This window comes from Mobula birostris, chromosome 11 (genome assembly GCF_030028105.1).
Source record: "Mobula birostris isolate sMobBir1 chromosome 11, sMobBir1.hap1, whole genome shotgun sequence".
Lineage (NCBI taxonomy): Eukaryota > Metazoa > Chordata > Chondrichthyes > Myliobatiformes > Myliobatidae > Mobula > Mobula birostris.
The window spans coordinates 24,431,673-24,459,380 of record NC_092380.1 but is presented as its reverse complement, the minus strand read 5'-3'; the positions used below and the strand labels follow the sequence as shown (position 1 = coordinate 24,459,380).

Here is a 27,708-nt window from a genome sequence, read left to right as displayed (position 1 = left end):
GATTAAGATTAGCTTTATTTGTTGCATGGACATTGAGACATGCAGTGAAATGTGTCATTTACGTCAAATCAAATCAGTGAGGATGTACTGGGGGCAGCCCACAAGTGTCGCCATGTTTCCAGCTCAAACGTAGCGTGCCGAGAATGTAGTCACCCTAACCATACGTCTTTGGAATGTGGGAGGACACCAGAGCACCTGGAGGAAACCCACGTGGTCACAGGGAGAACGCAGGAGTAGTGAGAATCAATCTCCAGTCGTACAGCTAGCGATGTAAAGCATTGCACCAGCCACTAAGCTGGAGTGTTGCACCGATGTGCCTGTAGCCCCAGTGAACATGGATACTTGGATACCTGGATCTGCTTGTAGCACGACGTTGAGGTTGCTTCCGTGCATACTGACTCCCTCCAGCGATCACTCCCGTAAATACTGATCCACTCCTGGCCACTGCACCCCAACCCCCACCGACAAGACTGACTTAATACTCCCCCCACCAACAATACTGACTTAACGGCGTGATTCCAAGCTAAGTATCACCAAGTCCAGACCATTGTAAAATTGATTCCCACCTGGACAGATACATGGTTAGGAAAGGTTTAGGGAGATATAGACCAAATGCAGGCAGATGGGGACTTACTCAAGTTGGCTAGTACTTGGCATGAATGTTAGGCTGAAGGGCCTGTCTCCATGCTGAATAATTCTAGGAACGTGACTCCATTCTAAAGCTGCAATAAGGGTCTCGGCCCAAATTGTCAACTGTTTATTCCCCTCCATAGATGCTGCCTGACCTGTTGCATTCCTCCAGCATTTTGTGTGTGTTACTTAGAAAACATTGTCACATCTACACTCCTGCAGCTAGTACTGACATAGAGCTGTGGCCCCCTGTAAGCTTTGACTAACATCTGGGATCTGTCTGTAAACACTAACCATCTGTTATTGCATTGTATACACTGACTAATACCTGGCACTCAATAATTTCACCTTTTCGGGCCCACTGTAAGTACTGGCATGCATACACTCCCAGATTTGTCTAAATATTGATGTATATCTGGAACCCATATCAAAATCTTGGAATGCATCCGGGAGCCATCTGCAAACACAGGCACACATCTGGGAGCCACCTGTAAATACATTCACACATCTGGGTGTCACCTGTAAATACAATCACACATCTGGGAGCCACCTGAAGATATAATCACACATTGGATGTCACCTGTAAATACAATCACACATCTGGGAACTACCTGTAAACACAATCACACATCTGGGTGTCACCTGTAAATACAATCACACATCTGGGAGCCACCTGTAAATACAATCACACATCTGGTGTCACCTGTAAATCCAATCACACATCTGGGAGACACCTCTGAACACTTGCCCATGCAGGAGCCATGTAAGATAACACGCCTGGGAGCCATTGGCAAATATAGACACAGTTGGGAATCCCCCTCCTTCCCCTTCCTCCCCCTCCCTCCCTCTCCCTCCCTCTCCCTCCCTCCCTCTCCCTCCGTCTCCTCCTCCCTCTCTTCCCCTCTCTCCCCAATTCTATCCCTCTCTCCCCTTTCCCTGTCCTCTCTCCCCATCTCCCCCTCCCCATTCTCCCTCTCTCTCCCCATCTCCCTCCTCTTCTTTCCCCTCTATCCCCTCCCCACCCACTTCCTCTCCCTGCTCCCCACCCTCACATCGAGGTTCAGCAACCTGGGACACCAGGAGGGACCTCAGTTTACGACTGCTTGCAAAGTGATTTTCTCCGCAGTGCTGGACTCCCTCGGAACTGTACTAGAGGCATCCACCCAATGATACGTGTCAGCTCGTCCAAGAGTTCCACAGCACTGGGCAGCTCCTTCAGTCCAACTCATGCATGCCAGGTCAGCCTACCTGACCTGATCTCATTTGGTCCATATCCAGTTTTCCTAACCACGCCAGATTCAGATTTATTATCACAGGACTTCGAAACATACAGACATCCAAACAACCAATTTACCTCTATTTCTTCACCTATATCCTTGAGTAATTCAATCACGCACAAGAGAAAATCTGCAGATGCTGGAAATCCAAGCAACACACACAAAGTGCTGCAGGAACTCAGCAGGCCAGGCAGCATCTATGGGAAAAAGTACAGTCGACGTTTCAGGCTGAGACCTGCTGAAAGTCCTCGGCACGAAACATCAACTGTACTTTTTTCCATAGATGCTGCCTGGCCTGCTGAGTTCCTCCAGCACTTTGTGTGTGATCCTCTAGTAATGGAGGGCCTAGCTAGTATGGATGTGGAGAAGGTGCTTCCTAAAATGGGAGAGTTTAATATCAGAGGGCACAGCGTCAGAATAGACGGACAGAGATGAGGAGGAATTTCTTTAGATGAATCTCTGGAATTTATTACCACAGATGGCTGTGGAGGCCAAGTCACTCGGTATATTTAAGGCAGAGTTTCTTGATTAGTAAAGGCATTAAAGGTTACAGGGAGAAGGCAGGTGCATGGGGTTGAGAGGCATAATAAATCAGCCATGATGGAATGGTGGAGCAGACTTGATGGGCTGAATGGCCTAATTCTGCTCCTGTATCTTGTGGTCTTATCAACTGCCCCAGATTACATCACTCATTCACGAGCTGGGCGCCAAGTCCAGCAGGCAATTAACCTAGCAACCGGCACGCCTTTGGGCTGTTCTTCACTCGACTCCACTCACTCCATCACTGAACTGTTCCCACAACCTGTGGACTCACTTTCATAGGACTCTCCATCTCATGTTCTTGGTATTTATTGCTTATTTATTTATTATTATTATTTCCTTTTTTTCTTTCATATTTGCACAGTTTGCTGTCATTTGCACATTGGTCGATGGTCCACGCAGTTGGGCGCAGTGTTTCATCGATTCTTTATGTTTCTTGGATTTGCCCGCAAGAAAACGAATCTCGGGGTGGCAAATGGTGACATGCATGTACTACGATAGTAAAGTTACTTTCCGAACTTTGAAATTCGTGGGAGGAAAGCGGAGCGCCCAAGGGAAGAGCAAGCACTCACAAGGAGGATATGCAAACTCCACACTGGCAGAGTCAGAGGCTGGGGCTTCTGGAGTTGAAAGACAGAACAGCTATTGTGATTTGTCACTGTGGAGCCTCCGTGACAGGACAGTATGTTTCCCCACTGATGTGATCACACACACTGAGGCAGAGATCAAACTTCAAAGTCAACAGTTCCATGGCTTTCTTTGTGTCATGGCTGTCTGTGGGAAGACAAATCTCAGGGTTGTATACTTTGATAATAAATGTACTTTGAATCTTTGAAATTTATGATCAATGTACATTTATCAACATATGTTACCCTGAGATTCATTTTCTTGCAGGCATTTACAGTAGAACAAGGAAAACTATAGAATCAATGAGAAACTATGTCTTATGGAAAGAGAGAGAGATGGAGAGGTGTAGACCTATTTTCAGCTAGCAATGGGATAATTTGTTCCTCGCACCGATTTTAAAAATAGACTGTGCTGCATTGCAAATACTGACTGCTCCGTTCAGCTAAATCACAAAAGTCTGAGCTGCAAAGAAAAGGCTTAAGGTTTCTGTACATAAGAACGCCAAGGGAAATCAGACTGATTTGGCCAAATACAATGCAGAAACCATTGCTGCACTTGAGTGAGCTAAGCCTGGTTCGGGTTTCTTCAGAGCAAGAGATTGAGAGGCAGCTGAGCTGATATTTAAGAAAGAAAGAGAGAGAGAGAGAGAAAAGAAACAGAACTGTTAAAAGCAATTAAAGTCTCCCTGCTTCAGTGAACTTCGGGGAGACAGCTCAGATTGTGTTCGAGTGGGCACAGGAGTGCAGAATGACTCCTGGCTCCTGGCTGCAGGAGATACATTAATCCCCACCACGGGAGGAGATGGGAAAGTAGGGAAAACATAAATCTGGGTGAAGATGTAAAGACAGAGGAAGGGTGAAAGGAGAGATTTCAGACAGATAATTTCCGAAAGGGCTTTCTGGCTGGTGGAGTATTTTGCTTGAGATGTGGTCAGTGTTGTAACGCCAATTTATACACTGACTGTGTATACACTGGTTTATACACTGGTTGTGATGCCAATTTAGACATGCTGATTATCCCCCCCTGTTACGGTGGGGGGTGAGAAAAGAATATATGTAGACCAGCATGTCTCATTCAGAATAATACTCAGCCTGTGACTGCTGGGCAGGGCCATGGCATGAGGTCTCATTCGAAAGGTAGTGGTTTTGGATTTGTAGCCCTCCTTCCGAGCTGCATTGGAGCGTCAGACTCCACCTGGCATTAAATCCTCTAAGGGACAACTGACATCTACAGTGGCCTCAAATGGGAGCAAGGTGGCAACAGAATTTGGGAAAGAAGGGGCTGGTGAGCCTGGGTTCTGCTCTGACGGTGTGTGGCACGTAAGGTATGGGAAAGAATGGTGGCCTTAGGGTGTCTTTTGGAGGAGACCACAGAGAGGCAGAGTTAGTCCATTGAGTCTGTTCTGCCATTCCAATATGGCTGATTTATTCTCCCTCTCAACCCCGTCCACTGGCTCTCTGGTGTGTAGCATCCCCTCAGTTCTCACACCCCCTCAGTTTTGTGACACAGGTAGCAGTCCCTCAGTTCTGTGTCACAGTGTATCACCCCCCCCCCCCCCCCCCCACTGGCCGGCTGGTGGCGCAGTGAGATCAGTGCCGGACTCCGGAGCGAAGGTTCCCGAGTTCGAATCCAGGTCGGGCCACCCCCGAGCGCGCTTTCCATCCGTGCCGGGTTGAGTGTCGAGCTAGCCACTCGGCCTCGTAAAAAATACAAGGGTAGAGTCAGGAACGTTCATAGCGTGACCCGGTTAATCCTGACACCACGTGCCAGCCAAGAATGGCTGAATGTCTGGTACGACATGCTTAAAAAACAACCCTCAGTTTTACGTCACAGTGTCCCACCTCTGTCAGTGTAGCACCCCCTCAGTTCTGTATTGCAGTGTAGCACTGCCTCAGTTCTGTGTCACAGTGTAGCACCCATCCGTTCTGTGACACTGACTAGCAACCCCTCAGTTCTCTGTCAGTGTTGTATCCCCTCAGTTCTGTGTCATAGTGTAGCACCCCCTCTGTTCTGTGACATAGTGTAACACCACCCCCCCACCCCCCACCAGTTCTGTGTCACAGTGTGGCACTCCAACTATTCTGCCCGGGAATGTCAGCCTGCTTTTCCATGTGGATATCTGTGCATATTGTCTCCTTTCGCACAGCTTGTGTGTAGTTTCCCACTGATGATGTTACATTTCTCTGTTCTACAGTGAATGCTTTAAGAAAATTGATTTCAAGGTAGTATCTGGTGACATATAAGTACTTGGATAATAAATTTACTTCAGTTCAATTAATAAAATAATCTTGCATTAAAGTAATGACTTACTTTACTAATACATTAATGTATAACTTTAATTACTTGAATCAAAGTAATGCATTCACTATAATAAAATAATCTTGAATTAAAGTGATGTATTGTCCCAATAACAGAAGTCCACTGGGTCAGGAATTTGTCGCTGTTACATACTCTGGCTGATAAGTGACTCTGGACACATAAAGAGCAGTGCAGTTATGTGGTGGTTCATATTAATGCTTTGCACACCAGGGATTGAAATCTCAATCCCACTGCAGTCTGTACTTTCTCTCTGTGTCCACGTGGGTTTCCTCCCAGTGTCTGGCCTTCCTTCCGCGTCCCAAAGACGTACAGTTCGGGTTAGTAAGCTGTGGGCGTGCTTCGTTAGCAGCGGAAGAGCGGTCACTCTTGTGGGCTGCTCCCAGCGCAGTCTTCGGACTGCGTTGGTTATTGACGCAAGTGACACGTGTCACTGTGTGTTTCAGTGTGCGTGTGTTGAATAAGGCAAGTTTTTAAAAACCGTGAATGGTTCGCTGCTAGAGCAGCAGTCTCGTGGCTCAAAATTTAACAATTATAAAGAACAAGTAAAAATAAACTGAGAGATTAAAGGACAAATTTGGAATAAAATGTGCATAAATACTGTACATAAATATCAGCATGTATTACAGTGTAAATAGTATTGTAAAAAGTGGTTTAAAGTATTTACAGTGCAGTGGCTGAGGTAATAGATAGAGGGGGGTGGGGGCTAATGAGAATGGTTGATCAGGTTAACTTCCTGGGGGAAGGAACTTAAGATGCCATGAAGCCTCATATCATCCAGGTATCCTGCCCTCATAATACCCAGGTATTATACCCTCACATCACCCTGATGATCTGCGCTTCCCTCTTCAAGCATCTTTGGCATTGTGATTTCCACAGTCCCCTTTCCCCTCAGTGCATCTTTGAGTCCAACCATTCACTGTAAAGATTAAGTTAGCATTGTTTGTCACATCAAAACATCAAATAACAGTGATATGCATCACTTGCGCCAACGACCAACACAATCCAAGAAGGTGTTGGGGGGCGCGGGGCAGCTTGCAAGTGCTGCAAGCTAGCATGCCCACAACTTACTAAGTCTAGCCTGCACATCTTTGGAAGGAGGGAGGAAAGCAGAGCACACAGAGGAAAGCAATGTGACCAATGTAAGAACGTACCAAATCCTTACAGACAGCGGGCAGGAATTGAATGCCGATCACTGGTGTTGTAAAGCATTACATTAACCACTAAGCTATAGTTCTGCCCTATCTATACCACCCTATCTGTCTATGCAGCCATCTTTAGGCACTCTTAGTTCTTGTGTACATCGAGGACCACTGTTAGTGGCCAAACATTCACTGTTTACATCTTGTCTTTATTTGACCTTTGAAAATGCATCATTTGGCACTTACCATGATTAAATTTCATCTTCTAATGCTTTGCCAAGATTAAGATTGCAAATTGGGGGGGGGGGGAATGAATCAAAATCATAAACACAAGATGTTCTGCAGTTTTCTGGAAATCCAGAGCAACACAATAAATTGCTGGAGGAACTCAGCAGGTCATGGGGCATCTACGGAGGGGAGTGAAGAGCTGGTGTTCCAAGCAGAAGCCGGGATAAGAAGGTGCTGGGAGTGCAAGCTGGCAGATGATAGGTGAGGCCAGGGGAGAGGGAAGGTGGGTGGATGGTGGATGGGGATGGAGTGAGAAGCTGGGAGGTGATAGATCGAAGGGCTGAAGAGGAAGGAATCTGATAGGAGAGGAGAGTGGACCATGGGAGAAAGGGAAGAAGGAGGGTCTCCACAGGGAGGTGATGGGCAGGTGCCTGTAAAAAAATTCTCAGAATCTCATACATACTTCAATAATGTTCGCATTGATCTTTCCTTTGAAATTTGAGAAGGGGTAAGATGGGAGCCAGAATGTGGAATAGGAAAAGAGAGAGTGGGGAGGAAGAAGAAATTCCCAGAAGCTAGAGAAATCGATGCTTATGCCATCAGGTTGGAGGCTACCCAAACGGATATGAGGTATTGTTCTGCCAACTCGAGGATGGCCTCATTGTGGCAGTAGAGAAGGCCACGACCAACATGTCAGAATGGGAGTGCAGAGATTAAAATAGTGTCACAAATTCGCGGAAGGAACCAGATCCTCTGGCTACTGTGGCTCATTACAGCAATCCCCACATTCCCACTGCGTCTCCCAACTCCCCCCTCCTGTTTTGCCACTCACCCTGTGGCCAATTAACCCACCAAACCTCTACTGCTGGAATGGGATTAGGAAGTAGAATTAAAATGGATGGTCGTTGGGATCCTCAGGCTCGGAAATAAATGCTTAGGAATGGCTGAGCTGTGCTAGAATCCCTGCTAACCTGCACAGACAAAGAGTTAACGTGAAGTGAGCGACTTTGTTATTTTAAAACTGGAATGGGGTATATTTTCTTTTTATTTAGAGATACAGGTTGGTGCAGGCATAGGTTAATTTGTCACCCCTGCTTTCTTCATATTTGCCCTTATGTGCTAGGTGTTTCCCTGGGTACTCTGGTTGCCTCCCATATCCCAAAGAATAGTAATGGTTAGTGAATTGTGGGCACACTATGTTGGCAAGTCAGTGCAATTATGAAGAAAGCACGGCAGCACTTCGACTTCCTTAGGACTCTGCAAAGATTTGGCATGACATCTAAAACTTTGGCAAACTTCTATTGAGGTGTCGTGGAGAGTATATTGACTGTCATAGCCTGGTATGGAAACACCAATGCCTTTAAATGGAAAATCCGACAAAAAGTAGGATAAGATGATCAGAGGCACTGATCGTGTGGATAATCAGAGGCTTTTTTCCCAGGGCTGAGATGGCTAACACAAGAGGGCACAGTTTTAAGGTGCTTGGAAGCAGGTACAGAGGAGATGTCAGGGGTAAGTTTTTTACGCAGAGAGTGGTGAGTGTGTGGAATAGGCAGCCGGCGACGATGGTGGAGGCGGATACGATAGGGTCTTTTAAGAGACTCCTGGACAGGTACATGGAGCTCAGAAAAATAGAGGGCTACAGGTAACCCTAGGTAATTTCTCAGGTAAGGACATGTTTGGCACAGCTTTGTGGGCCGAAGGGCCTGTATTGTGCTGCGGGTTTTCTATGTTTTCTATGTTTCTAAGTAGTGGATACGGCCCAGTCCATCACGGGTAAAGCCTTCCCCATTACTGAGCACACTTACACAAAACGTTTTTGCAGGAAAGCAGCATCCATCATCAGAGACCCCCATCACCCAGGACATTATCTCTTCTTGCTGTAGCCATCAGGAAGAAGGTACAGGAGCCTCAGGACTCACACCATCCGGTTGAGGAACAGTTATCAGGCTCCTGAACCAAAGGGGATAACTTCACTTGCCCCATCATTGAAATGTTCCCACAATCTAAGGACTCACTTTCAAGGATCCTTCATTTCATGTTTTAGATATGTATTGCTTAATTATTTATTATTATTATTTCTTTCTTTTTGTATTTGCAGTTTGTTGTCTTTGACACACTGTTTGAACACCCAGGCTGGTGCAGTCTTTCATTGATTCTATTATGGCTGTCATTCCTTCATGGATTTATTGATTATGCCCACAAAGAAAAGAATCTCAGGGTTGTATATGGTGGCATAGATGTACTTTGATAATAGATTTTACTTTGAACTTTGAGCTTTGAACATGATACAAACTCCTCATGGACAAGACGGGAATTGAACCCTGATCGCTGCGGCTCCAATGAGGTTATGCTAACTGTTGTGCTACCGTGCTGGGGTCATCCCACAAGTGTCACCTTATTCTGGATGCCAATATAGCGTGCCGCCAAGTTACGAGCCCTTACTAATCCGTGTGTCTTTGGACTGTGGGAGGAAACTGGGGCTCCTGGAGGAAACCTGCACGCTCACAGGGAGAACGTGTGAACTCCTTACAGTAAGCAGCAGGGATTGAACCTCTGCTGCTGGCACTGTGAGTCATTATGTTAGCTACTACACTACTGTGCCACGCTGCCATGCAAAGAGAGGATTAACAGATTGAACTAGAAATTAGAAAAGCACAGAGAGGAGGGACAATGTAAGCAAAGGAGAAAAAGGGAGAATGAGCACGTCATAATAAATGGTCACCCATTTCATAGAGCGAGGAAAAGGACCTTTTTCTCCTGGGAGTTGTGAGTTTTCAGTAGTTATGGGGACCAGAACTGAATATATTCAAGGTGGAGATGTAGAAATCGGTCTGCCAATTATTCCACGGTGATGGGAACAGGAGCAAAGTACAGATGGGGCCAAGGTTCGAGCAGACATCAGCTTACTGAATGTTAGAAGAGACTCAAGGGGATGAAAGGTCAACATTTCTTGCTCTAAGAGAGGATGGAAAGGAAGGTGAGGGTGAAAGAAGGAGGGGTAAGAAGGGAAATGGAGGTTAAAAGGGTTGAGAGAGAGATAGGGAGGTGGACGGGAAGAGAAGGGAGAGGGAAGGACATAGCGAAGACAGAAAACCGGAAGCGGGAAGGAAAGCTGGGGGAGGGGGGCACAGATGTACACGCTCCATGGAAGAGTCAAGCTCATGGCAAGTTTCCTGGGGCTCCTTCTCAGCTCATCATTCCCCTTTAAGTGTGTTCCTTTCCCGTCACTCTCAGCTCAGAGAATTGGCTTTGTCTGTCTCGCTACTTTTGGACGTTCTGCATAAATGCTGTGTGCAGGTGGGTGGAGATATATTTGGGAGCTCAGTGTTATGTGACAATGATGCAGCCAATGAGAGAGGCATCCTCCCTCCACACTGCTCCTCATGAGTTTCACTTTGCCTTGCAGCCTGAGAAGTAGAGCACCAACCTTCAGAATGACTTCTAACTGCGAGAGAGATTTGCCATCCCTCTAAGTATGCCATTTCTTCCATGAGAAATCAATGGAAACAGAAATTAAAGGGAGTCTTGCCAGAGATTTCGGAATTATTGATGCCTCCTCCACTGTAAGCAGTGCTCAATGTCTCTGCTCTTTCTCTTCCGAGGGGGTGGAATAGGAAAAGCAGCAGGGTTTCATACTGCCGTGTCGTTGCCATCGTTCCAGCTTTGACAAGACCATGAGAAGGGCCTGGACTGGCCAGTCCACAGCAACAACGTTCCCCAGATCTGCAGGATAAAGAGGGGCTGCTCCTGACTCCTCGCCCAGCCACCAAACCCTCTCACCAGGAACACCAAACTGCGCACAAAATCTGACGGAACGAAGGGTGGATGACTTCCAGCCCAGTCCGCGTCCGGGGTTGGTGGCGGAACATTTTGGGTCTCGTTCACCGGCACGCGGCTTGCCTGAAGTCCCGGAAGAATTATACCAGAATCCAGATCCAACGAGGTGCCTCCTCTCCCAAGTGGAAGATCACGGACTCACTAGCTGAGGATCAAGGGTTGGGATTCACCCAGCAAGGTCCGCCTCTCTCAGTCCAGGCTTTCGGAAGGCCTGGCGAGGACAGTCCTCTTGCCCCTTGTTAGAGTTCGGGGTAGCCTCCGAGTTGACTTTTCACCGGGATTCTAGGCCCAGCTCCCTGCCCTCGCCGCCTGCCCGCCCGCCGCCTGTGTGATGCTGTGCCGAGATGTCGGGCGATGGGGAGGAAGAGCTGTGCCGCAACGCGCTGGCGCTGGTCAATGAACTCTGCTTCAGCGTCCGGGGCAATCACAACAATGAGAAGTGCATCGAGTTCTCCTACCTCCTCCGGGACCGGGACCGCACACGCCACATCGAGACAGGTAATGTCACCCATCGCCTCCCAGTACCCCACTCCCTGTCACCATCCCCACCCCCACTCCCATCCCCCGGCCTCCCACCACGCAGGACAGAGGCCATTCTGCCCGTTGTGCCTGTGATAGCCCTTGGAAGGCCTGAATGACTACCACCATCCTTTGCTTTATTGTCAGTTTTTTCAGGGATAGATGGGGGTGGGAGATCGGGTGGTATTTACACATATACAGTACATTGAACTGAAGGGTAGGGCAGGGGTAAGGTGTGTGCAGGGGAATCAGGATCAAAATTAGGTTATTATCACTGACATATGCTGTGACACTTGTGTTTTTTTGTGGCAGCAGTACACTGTTACACTTAAAATGTACTATAAATTACAATAAGAAATATCTAGGAAATATATATATATAAAATAATCCATACAAAAGATATGTATATGTTTAAATCTGTAAAATGTGTGTAGGGTGTATACATATGTATATGCTGTGTGTGTATGTGTATATATAAGTAGCGCAGGCAAAAGGAGATGAAGAAAACTTAGTGAGGTTGTGTTCATGGGTTCATTGTCCATTGAGGAATCTGATGTCAGAGAGGACGAAGCTGTTCCTGGAGTGTTGTGCGTGAGTCTTCAGCCTCCTGTACCTCCGCCCCGAGGGGAGTAATGAGGGGGGGCATGTCCTGGGTGGTGGGGGTCCTTAACAATGGAAGTGGTCTTCCCGAGGAATGGCCTTTTGAAGGTGTCCTGGATGATGGGGAGGCTGGTGCCCACGATGGAGCTGGCTGAGTTGACAACTCTCTGCAGCCTTTTCTGATCTTGTGCAGAGGCCACTCCAATGCAGACGGTGATGCAACCATTCAGAATGCTCCCCACAGAACTTCTGTGGAGATTTGCTAGAGTCTCTGGTGACATAGCAGATCTCCTCAAGCCCATAAGGCTCCTCAAAGTCCGTGGTCCTCTGCGGCTGTACCCCACCCACTTGAAGGTTCAACGTGTCGTGCATTCAGAGATGCTCTTCTGCCCACCACTGTTGTAATCTGTGGTTATTAGAGTTATTGTCACCTTCTTGTCAGCTTGAACCAGTCTGGCCACTCTCCTCTGACCTCTCATTATCAAGCCACTTTCGATCAGAAAACTGCCACTCACCGGATCCTTTTATTTTGTTTTTCACACCAGTCACTGTAAACTTCAGAGACGATAGTGCCTGAAAATCCCAGGAGATCAGCAGTTTCTGAGTTTCTCAAACCAATCCGCCTGGCACCAACAATCAATCTGCAGTCAGTTGTTTAGCTCCCATTTCTTTCCCATTCCGATGTTTGGTCTGAACAACAACTGAACCTCTTGACCACGTCTGCATGCTTCTATGCATTGAGTTGCTGCCGTGTGATTGGCCGATTAGATGTTTGCATTATTGAGCAGGTGTAGAGTGAATGTAATAGAGTGGCTACTGAGTGCTTAGCCACTGGCCTGAATTGGATGCCACAGTAGCGTAGCGGTTATTGTGATGGGCCATTCCAGAGTTCGAAGTTCAATTCAGATGTCATTCTGTAAGGAGTCTGTACATCCTCCTTGTGGAATGCGTGTGTTTTCTCTGGGTCCACCCATTTCCTCCACAGTCTAAAGACGTACCAGACAGGTGAATTGGTCACTGTAAATTGCCCCGTGATTAGGTTGGGATTAATCGGGTTTGCCGGGGGTTGAAGGGGCGAAATGGCTCGAAGTGTTTTGCTGGGGCTGGCCATTGTATGAACGCCCTTTTATGCTGCTGTACCTGGAGTGCCCACAATGGAACTGGCGGAGCTGACGAGCGTTTCTCTGAACCCTCTGGAGAATGGCAGAGTTAGCGAGGGAAGAGGGGAGGGGAGAAGGAGCAACTGCGGGTGGGGGCGAGGAGGTGTAGGTCTGAGTGAGGGTGATGCTTGGTGACATAGGGGAGGGCCGAGTGAAGTGGTAAAACTAGTTGGTAACTAATTTTATTATTGCCATTTGTACTGAGGTACAGGGAAAAACATTTATTGTTGTCATCCATAGACATTATTTCATTAAGTTCAAAGTAAATTTATTATCAAAGTACATATACTGTATGTCAACATATATAACCCTTAGATTAATTTTCTTGTGGGCATACTCAATAGAATAATAACCATAATATAATCAATGAAAGACCACAGCAACTTGAGTGTTCAACCAGCGTGCAAAAGACAACAAACTGTGCACATACAAAAAGAAAGAAAGGAAGAAAGAAAGAAATAAGCAATAAACATTAAGAACATGAAATGAAGAGTCCCTGAAAGTGAGACCAAAGGTTGTGGGAATATTTCAATGATGTGACAAGCGAAGTTATCTCGTTTGGTTCAAGAGCCTGATTGTTGGTGGGTATTATTTGTTCCTGAACCTGGTGGTGTGAATCCTGAGGCTGATTATGTCAGTACATTGAAAACAATAACAGAATGCAGAGTAGGGTTGCTGAAACAAGCCCTTCGGCCCAACATGGCCATGCTGACCACATCATCATCCCTCCCATAACCCTCCAATCCCCTCCATTCCATGAACCTATCCATATACCTCTTACATGTTGCAATTATACCCACTTCATCTGCCTCCTTTGGCAGCTCATTCCTGGTACGCACTACCTTCTGTGCAAAGAAGTTACCTCTCAGGTCTCTTTCCAATCAGAGAATCTGACGGGAAGAGTAGGGTACAGGGAAAACTGTGGAAGAGGGTGCAGAAGCGTGATCTCTCTGTGAGATGGCGCGGGTATGGTGGGTTAAGCAGCTGGGGAAATCTGGACACATCTTCTACTCCATAGAAGCAAATTGCCCTCTGCCCCGAGGAACCGCTTCTGAAGCAAATGTTAAGGTGCTCCCTTTAGAGGGAAGCACAGGGAACAAAGGCAGGAGTGGGTCACTTGGGCCATCAACACTCTGTAGATTCTATAAGTCCAGAGTAGTACACACAATACAGAGATTGAGTAACTCGTCCACCTATCAGCTCCCCAGCTTCTGACTTCATTCTCCCTCCCCACCCACCCACTTTCCCTTTCACCGGGTCTCACCTATCACATGCCAGACTGTACACCTTCCCTTCCTTCCACCTTCTTATTCTGGCTTCTTCCCCCTTCCTTTCCAGTCCTGGTGAAGGTATTCATCCCAGAACGTTCATTGCTTATTGGTCTCTATGGATGCTGCCTGGCCTGCTGAGTTCCTCAAAGATTTTGTGTGTGTTGCCTTGATCAGGGTCATTGGGTCGACTCTACTTCTCACATGATCCTATTCCCTCTCTGCTTCCTCACCGAATCAGTCCTTACTTTAGGTTTGACACACTGCTGTGTTATGTTGAATTTGTATAAGATGTTGATCAGGCAAAATTTGGAGCATTGTGTGCAGTTCTGGTCACCTACCTACAGAAAAAATATCAATAAGATTGAAGTAGCGCAGAGAAAAATTTACAAGGATGTTGCCCGGACTTGAGGACCTAGGTTACAGGGAAAGATTGAATGGGTTAGAACTTTATTCCTGGAGTATAGGGGAATGAGGTGAGATTTGACAGAGATATGCGAAATTATGAGGGGTATAGATAGGGTAAACGAAAACATGCTTTTTCCAGGTTAGGTGAGACTCGAACTAGAGGTCATGAGTTAAGGGTGAAAGGTGAAATGTTTAAGGGAAACGTGAGGGTGACCTTCTTTGCTTGAGAGTGTGGATCGAGCATGTTTGATTCAACATTTAAGTGAAATTTGGATAAGTACCTGGATGGGAGGGGTATGGGGGTGCTTATGATCCAGTTGAGGGTCAATGGGACTGGACAGAATGAAAGTTCGGTATGGACTAGATGGGCAGAAGGGCTTGCTTCTCTGCTCTATGACTCGACAACCTCTCAGTCGCAGCCTTGAGTGCACCCTGGAAGCACACATCCGCAGCCTTCAATAGTGCAGAGAACTGCAGAGCTTTCCGCAAACAGGAATTTCCTCCAGCCTCCGTCCAGTGGGCTCCTCCTTACATGGAGAAATAAGCCACGACAGAGTTAACCTGGAATTAGGACTGTCCAAGGATGGAGAATTGGTTTCTTCCCACGATGAAAATCAGTCAAACTTTTATAACAATCTGCTGGCTTAATGACTGCCATTTTTCTTTCCAAATCCAATTCTCTTTAATTGATTGAATTAAAATTCCCCCGGAGGACTCAATCTCATTGTTCTCAATTCAGGTCTCTGAATTACTGGTACTGTTAGAAATCAACTATGTTTTGACATCTTCCCCGCAGCCAGGGACAAGAGAGGAACAACGGTTGGACATTGGGGGAGATGAACTTTTTTCCACTTTAAAATCATTGGACACAGAACACAGACACAGAACAGTACAACACAGGACCAGGCCCTTCAACGCAGGATGTCTATACTGAACATATGCTGAATTATTCTCATCCCTTCTGCCCAGACATGATTCATATCTCTCCAGTTCCCATATATTCATGTGTCTGTCTAAAAGTATCTTGAACAGCTCTATTGTATCTGACCCCACCACCACCCCCTGATCGTACCCTGATCCAGGAACCCGCCACTCTCAGTGTAAGTAAAAACTTGCCCTGCACATCTCCTTTGAAGTTACCCCCTTTCACCTTAAATAAAGTTTAAGATTAAAACGTACCGTGAAATATTTGATAGCATCAAATCAAATCAGCGAGGATTGTGCTGGGCAGCCTGCAAGTTTGGCTAGTCTTAAGGCGCCAACATAACATGCTCACCAGTCACTAACCCTAACCATACGTTTTTGGACTGTGGGTGGAAACCAGAGCATCTGGAGGAAATCCACATGGTCAGTAGGGAAGATGAACAAACTCCTTAAAGACAGTGGCAGGAATTGAACCCTGATCGCTGGCCACCACACCACCCTCATGACGTCTCTACCTTGGAGTAAAGGATTCAGGCTGCCTACTCTATCTTCCTCTCTCTCATAATTCTGTTAACATTTTTTGTTAGAAAATTTTTTGTTTTCTCCAGAGAAAACAACCCATTTTTTGTCTACCCTCTCATTGTCGATCATAGCCTCTAAACCAGGCAGCACCCTGCTGAACCTCTTCTGCACTATCTCCAACCCATCAATGTCCTTCGACCAGAACTGCATGCAATAACGTCATGAGATCCTTTACTTCACCCTGAGAGGGCAGCGGACCCCTTGGCTTATTGTACCTTCAACACCCTCAGTACCACTTCAGTTCATTAGTTCTCTGCAGTGGGTCCACATTGCAGTCAGGAGGGGAGAGCATCCCCAATAAGTTGAGGTATCCAACGCACAGATATAACCATATAACAATTACAGCACGGAAACAGACCATCTAGGCCCTTCTAGTCCGTGCCGAACTCTTACCTTATCCTAGCCCCACCGACCTGCACTCAGCCCATAACCCTCCAATCCTTTCCTGTCCATATATCCAATTTAATTTTAAACGCCAACATAGAACCTGCCTCAACCACTTCTGCTGGAAGCTCATTCCACACAGCTACCACTCTCTGAGTAAAGAAGCCCCCCTCATGTTACCCCTAAACTTCTGTCCTCTAACACGCAACCCATGTCCTCTTGTTTGAATCTTCCCCACTCTCAATGGAAAACGTCTAACCACGTCAACTCTATCAATCCCCCTCATAATCTTAAACGCCTCTATCAAGTCCCCCCTCAACCATCTATGCTCCAAAGAATAAAGACCTAACTTGTTCAACCTTTCTCTGTAACTTAGAAGAAGAAACCCAGGCAACATTTTAGTAAACCTCCCCTGTACTCTCCCAATTTTATTGACATCTTTCCTATAATTTGGTGACCAGAACTGTACACAATACTCCAGATTTGGCCTTACCAATGCCTTATACAAATTCAACATTACATCCCAACTCCTATACTCAATGCTCTGATTAATAAAGTCAAGCAAACCAAAAGCTTTCTTCACCACCCTATCCACATGAGATTCCATCTTCAGGGGACTATGCACCATTATTCCTAGATCCCTCCGTTCTAGAGCATTCTTTAATGCCCTACCATTTACCATGTATGTCCTATTTTGATTAGTTCTACCAAAATGTAGCACCTCACATTTTTCTGCATTAAACTCCATCTGCCATCTTTCAGCCCACTCTTCTAACTGGCCTAAATCACTCTGCAAGTTTTGAAAACCTAACTCATCATCCACGACACCACCTATCTTAGTATCATCTGCATACTTACTGATCCAATTTACCACCCCATCATCCAGATCATTAATATATATTACAAACAACATTGGACCCAGTACAGATCCCTGAGGCACACCGCTACATACCGTCCTCCAATCTGACACACGGTTATCCACCACTACTCTCTGGCGTCTCCCACCTAGCCACTGCTGAATGCATTTTACTACTTCCATATTAATGCCTAACGATTGAACCTTCCTAACTAACCTTCCATGTGGAACCTTGTCAAAGGCCTTACTGAAGTCCATCTAGACAACATCCACTGCTTTACCCTCGTCACCTTTCTTAAGAAAGTTGAGATACCTGTATAAAATGTGCTAAAACTTTAATGACATCCAGAACAACATACATAAAATGCTGGAGGAACTCAGCAGGCCAGGCAACATCTATGGAGAGGAATAAACAGTCATTGTTTTGGGCCGAAACCCTTCATTTGTCCCGATGAAGGGTCTTGGCCCGAAACGTCAACTGTTAATTCCTCTCCATAGATGTTTCCTGACCTGCTGAGTTCCTCCAGCAGTTTTTGTGTGTGTTGCTCCGGATTTCCAGCATCTGCAGAATCTCTTGTGTTTATGAATGACATGCAAGTGTGTCTCAGCTGGAGAAGATCAGAGGAGGTTCTAGACCAGTAATTTATTGATACTGGGATCATTTATTACTGTCATATGTACCAGGATACAATGAAAAGCTTGTCTTGCATTCTGTTCATGCAGATCAAATCATTACACAATGCATCGAGATAGAACAAGGTAAAACAGTAACAGAATGCAAAATAATGTGCCCACAGAGGGGGTGCAGTGCAGGTAAACAATGAAGTGCAAGATCATAACGAGGTAGATTGAAAGGTGCATTATTATACTAGGGACTCAACTACCATTGTTCTGAACCTATATTACAGAAAATAATAAGGACCCAGAATGGTGGATTTTATACAGGATACATTCAGAAAGTAGTTGATTTATCAGAAAAGAGAGATGGTGATGTTACATTTTCCATCTTATTGTACGAAAGCTCCATTCTGAAGTCTGATAACAATAGGTTTAATGTATGAGGAGCATTTGATGACTCTGAGCCCATACTTGCTGGGGTCGATGGGGGGGGAGGGGGGTCCTCGTTGAAACCTGTTGAATACTAAAGCCTAGATAGAGTGGGTGTAGAGAGATGGTTTCCTAAAGTGGGACGAGAGGATCTCGGAATACAAGGACGTCCTCTAGAAGAGAGATGAGGGGGAATTTCTTTAGCCAGAGGATGAAGAATCTGTGGAATTCTTGCCGCAAATGGCTGTGGAGGCCAAGTCATTGGGTATATTTAAAGCAGAGGTTGATAGGTTCTTGATTAGTAAGGGTAATGAAGGTTATGGGAAGAAGGCAGGAGATTGGGAACGGATAATAAATCAGCCATGATGCGATGTCAGAACAAACTCGATGGACTAAATGGCCTAATTCTACTCTATGTCTTTTGGTCTTATGGAATAGAAGCTATCCTGTCAAACTGAAGGATTGTAGCTTGAGTGTCTTTCAGCCTTCCTCTGGCTCCCATTGTTTCCTCAGTTCCACAACCATCCCTTCCCCCTGAGATTTGTAAAAGAAAATCTGTGGTATGGCAGGACTGGGATTTCCAATAAATGTGCGGAGGTTTCCTGTACATAGAAGTCCTATTCATGGACCTGCCTAGGAGATTGGGAAACTCTGAAGGGGTCATTGGTCAGCAGGACTATAGTGGGATGAAGTCTCGTTTCTGTATTATAGGACTTTGAAGGCAAGTGCAGCTGATGAAAGCTTCCTTGTATGCTCAATGATTGGCTTACAAGATTCTTGCAGCAGCTGCTTGGAGGGCGGGATGGTTCAGCTTGTTCATGGATTCAACAGGCATCAATGAGGGTTCTGAAGAAACTGAGAGATGGAAGAAGCTTAGTGAGACTGACCAAGGACATCCTCTCAAGCCTAGCCCCTAAATGCTTCTGCAGTCTGGTTCATCCATGAAATTTAGTTAATTGCTAATTGAGAAAGGCATGGTTGTTGCAATTTTCTAATCCAGGGCCAGTCTTTGAGTAGGTTCAAAGCCCTGAGATTGATAGCTTGCTTTGTTCCCTGAGGGACAAGGACAAACCAATTACAAAGAAAGCAGAAAAATATGTCCTCTTTATCACCAAGATACCCAACACCACCTTGTCTTATAGGTCATGAATGAATTCAGTGATGAGTTTGAACAATTGGAAACGGAGGGAGAATGAGACTCAATGGACTCAAACCCAGCCCAATTCTGCTGCTCATTTTAAAAATATGGCTTCATAATCTTGAATGAAACTTTCGCATTCATTAAGCACTGCCTCCACTCATCCAACCTTAAATACTGGTGAGCATGGGCCAATCAAGGACGGAGGGCTAACCCAGAGATCCCCAAGGACTGTGGGCAACATCATAACTAGGTCATTTGCTCGCGGTGTTGATCTGTGAAACTTCCTACTAAGTGGCTTTTACATGTTCTGCTCTCTGGTCTCTAGTAAAAGCACCAGAGATACTACAGATGCTGGAAATCCAGAGCAACACACACAAAATACAGGAGGAGCTCAGCAGGACAGGCAGCATCTATGGAGGAGAATGAACAGTCGAGGTTTCAGGCTGACACCCTCCATCAAGACTAGAAAGGTAGGGGTAGAGGCCAGAATAAGATCATCTGCCAGCTTATATTCTTTTCTATCGCCCCCCACCCCCACACACCCCATCTTCTTATTCTGGCTGCTGCCTCTGTCCATTCTAGTGGAGTTTCAGCCCAGAACGTCGACTGCAAATTCTTCTCCATAGATGCTACCTGAACTGCTGAGTTCCTCCAGCATTTTGAATGTATTGCCAAGATTTATTGGCACTCACATATGTCATGAGAATTGTTGTTTTGTAGTAGCAGTACAGCGCAAGACATAAAATTTAACATAAATTACAAATTTTACTAAGTAGAGTAAAGGATGGATGATGAGGCAGCATTCACGGATTCACAGGCCATTCAAACACCTGATGGCGGAGAGGAAGAAGCTGTTTTTGAAATGTTGTGCGAGTCTTCAGGCTCCTGAACCTCCTCCCTGATGGAATGGACTTCATGAAGTAGAGCCGTGCAGAGATACAGCACAGAAGCAGGCCCTTCAGCTCATTGAGTCCATACTGGCCCTCAACCATTGACTTACATTGCTCTTATCCTGACTCATTTTATTCTCCTCACACTCTCGTTATGACTCTGGGCCTGGACTTGCTGGAGTTTAGAAGGGCGGGGGGCAACTTATTGATACCTAGCAAATATTGAAAGGTCTAGATAGAGTGGATGTGGAGAGGAGGTTTCCTGTAGTGGGGAAGCCTAGGAACAGACAGCACAGCCTCAGAAGAGAAGTATGTCCCTTTAGAACAGGGATGAGCAGGAATTTCTTTAGCCTGGTGCTGCTGAATCTGTGGAATTCATTGCCACAGATAGCTGTGGAAGCCAAGTCATTGGGTATATGTAGCGTGGAGGTTGATAGTCAGGACATTAAAGGTTATGGGGAGAAGGCAGGAAAATGGATCTGACAGGGAAAATAATCAACCATGATCAAATGGTGGAGCAGATATGATGGACCGAATTCTGTTTCTACGTTTTAAGGTGCAGTGGTCTAACTCTCCACAGCTTCTGCCATTCACTCACATGCTGGGGACAAAGTACAGCAGATATTTAACCCACCAACCTGCACGTCTTTGGGTTGTGGGACTTCCCAGCGGGAAGCCCAAACATTCACAGGTCATTGTGCAAACTCGACATAAATGGCGCCAGAGGTTGGATTTCTGGTGTTGAAAGGTGGGCTATGCCCCTGTGAAACCCCCATAAGCAGGATAGTATGCCCCCCCCCACACACAGAGGTGACCTTTCACACCAGGGTAGAGATCCCACTATACCTAGCCCCATCAAAGCTGGCTTTGTCCCCATTGCTAAAATGACAGTCCATCGATCGGCATCACAGCGGAAGAGTGACGTGCCAACACATTATGATTCTACTAGGAAGCCGGGGTTAAAATTGGGCCCATATTTGCAATGTTGATCCGAGGGATGTTGGTGCTAAAATGTCTCACTTTACATAACACCAGGAACTTCGCCGTCTGTGAGCCACCTGTTCTTTTTACAGAGCTGTTTCACAGATGCCGTCCTTGACACAAGACGGCTTTTTATGACTGAGTTTCAAAAGTCTTCCAAGGGGGTGTCCTCCATTTGAAGCTCCATTTAGCAGTACAAGCATGTAGCTTCCTGAAATTGGCGTCACGGGTAGGTAAAGTGGTAAAGGAGGCGTTTGGCACCTTGGCCCTCATTAGTCAGGGCACCGAGTGCAGGAGTTGGGACGTTATGCTGCAGTGAGACAAGATGTTAGTGAGGCTGCACCTGGTGTGTCATGTACAGTTTTGGTAACCTCGTTACAGGAACGGCGTCATTAAGCTGGAAAGGATGCAGAGAAGATTTACGCAAATGTCATCAGCACTCAAGGGAAACAGACTTCATTCCTTTGAGCAACACACACAAGTCACTGGAGGAACTGGGCAGGTCAGGCAGACTCGATGGAAACGAGTGAACAGTAGCCGTCTCAGGCCGAGACCCTTTGTCAGGACTGGAAAGGAAGGGGAAAGACGCCAGAATAAAAGGGTGGGAGGAGAGGAAGGAGGTTAGCTAGAAGGTGAAAGGTGAAGCCAGGTGGGAGGGAAGGGTTAAAGGCTGGAGAGGCAGGAACCTGATAGGAGATGAAAGCCGACCATTGGAGAAAGGGAGGAAGGAGGGGTACCAGGGGGAGATAAGAGGCCAGAGTGGGGAATAGAAGAGGGGAGGGGGAGGGATTTTTTTTATCGGAAGGTGACATCAGGTTGGACGCTACCCTGGCAGAATATAAGGTGTTGCTCCTCCACCCTGAGGGTGTCCTCCTTGTGGCATAACAGGAGGCCGTGCACTCCTTAGGAGCATGAGGCAGGATCTTAAACAGGTGCATAAAATCACGAGGGGAATAGATAGGGTGCCCTCAGGGAAAGGGATTCAGAAACAAACAGGCATAGATTCAAGGTGAGAGGGGAATGATTTAACGGAGAGCTGGCGGTATATTCTTCATACCAAGGGTGATGGGGTACATGGAACAAGCTGCCAGAAGAAGTGGTTCCGAATTGGGATCAGAACCAGGTTTATTCTCACCAGCATGTGTCATGAAATTTGTTAACTTGGCAGCAGCAGTACAATGCAATACGTGATAATATAGAAAGAAATAAGTAAATCAACTACAGAGAGTATATATATGCATATTAAACAGTTCGATTAAAAATGCTGCAAAACAGAAATTAAATTGAGGTCGTGTTCATGGATCCAATGTCCATTTAGGAATCGGATGGCAGAGGGGAAGAAGCTGTTCCTGAATCACTGAGTGTGTGCCTTCAGGCTTCTGCACCTCCTTCATGACAGTAACAATGAGAGGAGGCCATGTCTGAGGCATTGCTCTTTGAAGATGCCTTGGATACTGCAAAGGCTGGTACCCAAGATGGAGCTGACTAATTTTACAACTTTCAGCAGTTTCTTTTGATCCTGTGCAGTAGCCCCCGAGCCCCATACCAGACAGATGCAGCCTGTCAGAATGCTCTCCACAGTACATCTATAGAAGTTTTTGAGTGTTTTAGGTGACAAACCAAATTTCTTCAAACTCCTAATGAAGCATAGCCACTGTCTTGCCTTCTTTATAGCCGTGTCAATATATTGGGACCAGGTTAGTTCCTCGGAGACATTGACACCCAGGAACTTGAAATTGCTCACTCTCTCCACTTCTGATCCTTCTATGAGGATTGGTTTGTGTTCCTTTGTCTTACCCTTCCTGAAGTCCACAATCAACTCTTTCATCTTACTGACGTTGAGTGCCAGGTTATTGCTGTGACACCGCTCAACTAGCTGGTATATCTCACTCCTGTACGTCCTCTCATCTCCACCCGAGGTTCTGCCAACAATGGTTGAATCATCAGCAAGTTTATAGTGGTATTTGAGCTATACCTAGTCATACATTTGGGGGTACCGAGAGAGTAGCGCGGTGGCTGAGGCTGGTACAATAACATTTAAAGGGCACTCTTACACATTCATGAATAGGAAATGTTGAGAGTCAAATGCATTAAAGTACCAACTGAAAGGAGTATTTTGTCGACATGGACTTATTGGGCTCAAGGGCTTGTTCCATGTTGTCTAACTCTCTGACTTTGAGTCCTCAGATTCAGATTCATTTTCAGCTTTATTTATCACATGTACATCGAAACATACAGTGAAATGTGTCATTTGCATTAACAACCAACACACACAAAGGTGTGCTGGGGTCAGTCTGTAAGCGTCAGCAAGCAGTCCAGCGTCAACGTAGCACGTCCACAATGTTTGCCAGAACAGCACAGAACACAACAAGCAACAAAACAACAGCGAAACAAGCCCCTTTCCTCCCTCCCACTAACTCACGCACCTAGTCCTCTAACGTCAGGATAAGCCCTCTTCTAAGACCAGACAAGTCGTCTTCTTCAGCATCCAACCTCCAGTTTACTCATGGATTCACAGATACTGAGTCTTGAATTCCTTAGTGGACTCACAGAGATTTGCAGAAATGGGGCTACGGCCATCGGGTTCAAGTTCCAGTCTTCCAATAGACAACTTGGCTTTGATTTGAACCTCTGATTGACCTTTGGTCTTTGAATCGGATCTCTAATCGGCTTCAAGCCAGTCCTCTGATCAACCATGATGCTTCGATCATCGGTATTAAGCTAGGGCTCACCGAAGTTGTCAAATGAGGGTCCTGGATGAAGGCCTCAAACTCCAGGCCTCAAATGAAGGACACACCGACTGTGGAACCCCAAACATCCTTGCCAACATCTGACCGTGCCCTTGCAGCTGGTCTTTAAAAGTGGAGCAGAGTTAGACTCAGGATACGGCCTGTCCCCCAATTCCCCCACATCCCTGTCCTTAAATCCTATTGTGACCCCTAACTCTCTTCTCTGTGCTCGGAACCATCCTACAAGTCATGGTTGTGATAGCTCCTCTGCCAAAGTTTCTTTTTCTCAGGACCACAAAGTTCTGTCTCTGCCTAGAGGTGGAGCTCAGTTGTCAATAGAAGGGACAGGAAGCTATCATTCCCTACCTCCATAATGTACACTTAGTGGTCACTGTATTAGGTACAGGAGTGGAATCCGGTGCGGTCTTCTGCTCCTGTAGGCCATCCATTTCAAGGTTCAACACATTGTGCTTTCAGAAATGTTTTTCTGCTTACCGCTGTGGTAACAAACGGTTATCTGAGTTACTGTCACCTTCCTGCCAGCTTGAACCAGTCTGGCCATTCCCCTCTGACCTCTCTCATTAACGAGAATTTTTTGCCTGCAGAACTGCCACTCACTGAATTTTTTTTTTGTTTTTTGCACCTTTCTCTAAACTCTAGACACTGTTGTGCATGAAAATCTCAGGAGATCAGCAGCTTCTGAGATAATCAAACCACCCCATCTGACACCAACAACCATTCCACGGTCAAAGTCACTTAGATCACATTTCTTCCCCATTCTGATATTTAGTCTGAACAACAGCTGAACCTCTTGACCGTGCCTGCATGCTTTAATGCATTACGTTGCTGCCGCATGACTGGGTGATTAGATATTTGCATTAATGAGCAGGTGTACCTAAAAAGTGACCACTGAGTGTGGATTAGCCTGTGAACTACACAAGTTTGGCAGAGCTTTGGCGAAGATATTTTAAAATTCAGTCCATAAATGTCTGCTTTGTTTTCTGTAAAAGACCAGCCTGATGTAGACGTCTGAAATTTTCCTGAGGCAAGCGAAACTTGCCTCAGCTAAAAATCATTTAACTAATGCTGTATGTTATTAGGTTTTCCAGAAAAATAAACATGTTGCAAGGTGTAGGACTTGTAGACCCAACAGGCTGTTCCTTTGGTAGATCTCGAAGACCTTCATGTGGATAGAATTCAGACTGAGAGGTGGACAATAACCTCTGATTGTCCATTGCACAAGGGAGATCAGTGGTTCTACAGATACTGCTGTGGTGACGCCGTACCTGTGTGCAGTTTTGGCCACCTTATTTAAGGAGAGGCATGCTTGCATGGCAGCTAGTTCAGAGGAGTTCAGGGGCGGCCCTGCAAGGAAAGTTAGTACTTGTATTCAATGGCATTTAGAAGAACGTGGGGTAATCTTATTGAGCCATAATATACTTTTGAGGGATTGTGACTATAGATCCTAACATAATGGTGAAACTTGAAGGTAGAATGCAGGGTTAATAGCAGAGGTGTAGAGGAACAGAGTGATCTTGGTGTACATATCCAGAGATCCCTCAAAGTTGCCCGACAGGTTGATAGGGTGCTTAAGAAGGTGTATAGTATGTTGGTCTTCATTAGTCATGGGATTGAGTTCAAGAGCTGCGAGATAACCCTGCAGCTCTATAAAACTTTGGTCAGACCACAATTTGTTCAGTTCTGGTCACCTCATTATACTGTAGGAAGGATGTGGAAGTTTTAGTAAGGGTGCAGAGGAGATTTACTGGGATGCCCCTTGCATGTCTTATGTCTTATTGCAAGCTAGGGTGTTTCTCGTTGGAGCAAGGGAGATTGCGAGGTGACTTGACAGAGGTGTACAAAATTATAAGAGGCATTGATCCAGTGGACAGCCGGAGACTTTTTTTTTTCATGGCAGAAATGACAACTGCAAAGAGTCGTAATTTTAAGGTGATTGGAGGAGAGTGTAGGGAAGATGCCAGAAGTAGGTTTTTTAACACAAAAAGTGGTGGGTGTGTGGAACAAGCTCCCACGGGAGGCGGTAAAGGCAAATATATTAGGGATACTTATGAGTGTCTCAGGTAGGCACATAGATGATAGAAAATGGAGGGCTATGTGGGAAGTAAGGGCTAGATTGAATATGGATGAGGCTAAAAGATAGCAGAACATTGTGGTGTGATAGGCCTGTACAGTGTTGTACTGTTCTATGTTCTATAAAGATAAAGCTTAGCTTTACTTGTCAGATGTTGATTGAAACATACAGTGAAATCTGTCGAAGCATCAATGACCAACACCACAGGATGTGCTGGGGGCAGAATTAGGCCATTTGGCCCATCGAGTCTGCTCTGCCATTCCATCATTTACTTACTTACTGCTCGTTACGCAGCTGGCGTTTCAGGCAGCAATGAAGGTCCTCCATCTCTGGCGGTGTTCAGGGCTTCCTTCATTGTGCCAGTAGATTTTCTTGGTTTTCACTACTGTCAGTCATGCAAGTCCCAGATGGAGTCTCAGGAACGCTGTTGCACTCAGATGTAGAAGGGTTCTTCATTGCTGTTTCCATAACATTTTTGTCTTACCAGTCAGGGTTGTTAGCCCTGAGCTGAACCCCTGAACCTGGAGGACCGGTGGACCACTCTTAGTCTGGCCTCTACCCTTTGACCTGTTTGCAATGGGTGACCCTACCAAGAGCCAAAGCCTTGACTCCAGCCAACATCGCTCTCTGGGTCATTGAGGCACACAAGCCTCCAAACCATGACCACATTGTGCTCCTCTTGGAGGATTCCATCATTACTGATTTATTATCCCTCTACACCACATTCTCCTGCCTTCTCCCTGTAACCTTTGATGCTCTGACTAATCAAGAACCCAATATACCTAATGACTTTGCCTCCACAGCCATCTGTGGCAACAAATTCCACAGATCCACTATTCTCCAGCCACAGAAATTCCTCCTCATCTCTGTTGTAAATGGACGTCCCTTTAATCTGAGGCTGTTGCCCTATGGTCTTAAACTGCCCCACTACGGGAAGAAACTTCTCCACATCTACTGTATCCATGTTTTTCAATATTCAATGGGATCCACCCCCCTTATTCTTCTAAACTCCAGCAGGTACAGGGCCAGAGCCATTAAGCGTGTCTCATATGTTAACTCTTTCATTCCCAGAATCATTCTAGTGAACTTCCTCTTGACACTCTTCAATGCCAGCACGTCTTTTCTTAAAAAAGGGGCTCAAAGCCACTCACAATACTCAAAGTGCAGTCTTGCCAATACCTTATAAAGCTTAGCATTACATCCTTGCTTTTATCTCTTCTAGTCCTCTTGAAATGAATGCTAACATTGCATTTACCTTCCTTATCATAGACTCAACCTGCAAATTAACCTTTAGAGAATCCTGTACAAGGACTTTCAAGTCCCTTTGAACCTCTGATTTTTGAATTTTCTCCCCATTTAGACCATACACTTCCATGCAATATATTCCATCTGCCACTTCTTTGTCCATTCTCTCTATCTATCTAAGTCATCTGCAGATCCCCTGCTTCCTCAACACTGCCTGCCTCTCCACTGATCTTCATATTATCTGCAAACTTGGCCACAAAGCCAACAATTCCATTATCCAAC

General features: G+C 45.9%; 1 protein-coding gene across 1 annotated transcript in view; it reads left to right on the top strand.

The window, feature by feature from the left end:
- Positions 1 to 27,708, top strand: part of syt3 (synaptotagmin III) — a 136,104-nt gene that overhangs the window by 29,362 nt on the left and 79,034 nt on the right. Inside the window, exon 2 of the mRNA XM_072271918.1 lies at positions 10,170 to 11,098. Within this exon, the coding sequence (XP_072128019.1) occupies positions 10,945 to 11,098 (154 nt within the window). The 5' untranslated portion in view covers positions 10,170 to 10,944. The remainder of the gene's footprint in view (positions 1 to 10,169; positions 11,099 to 27,708) is intronic.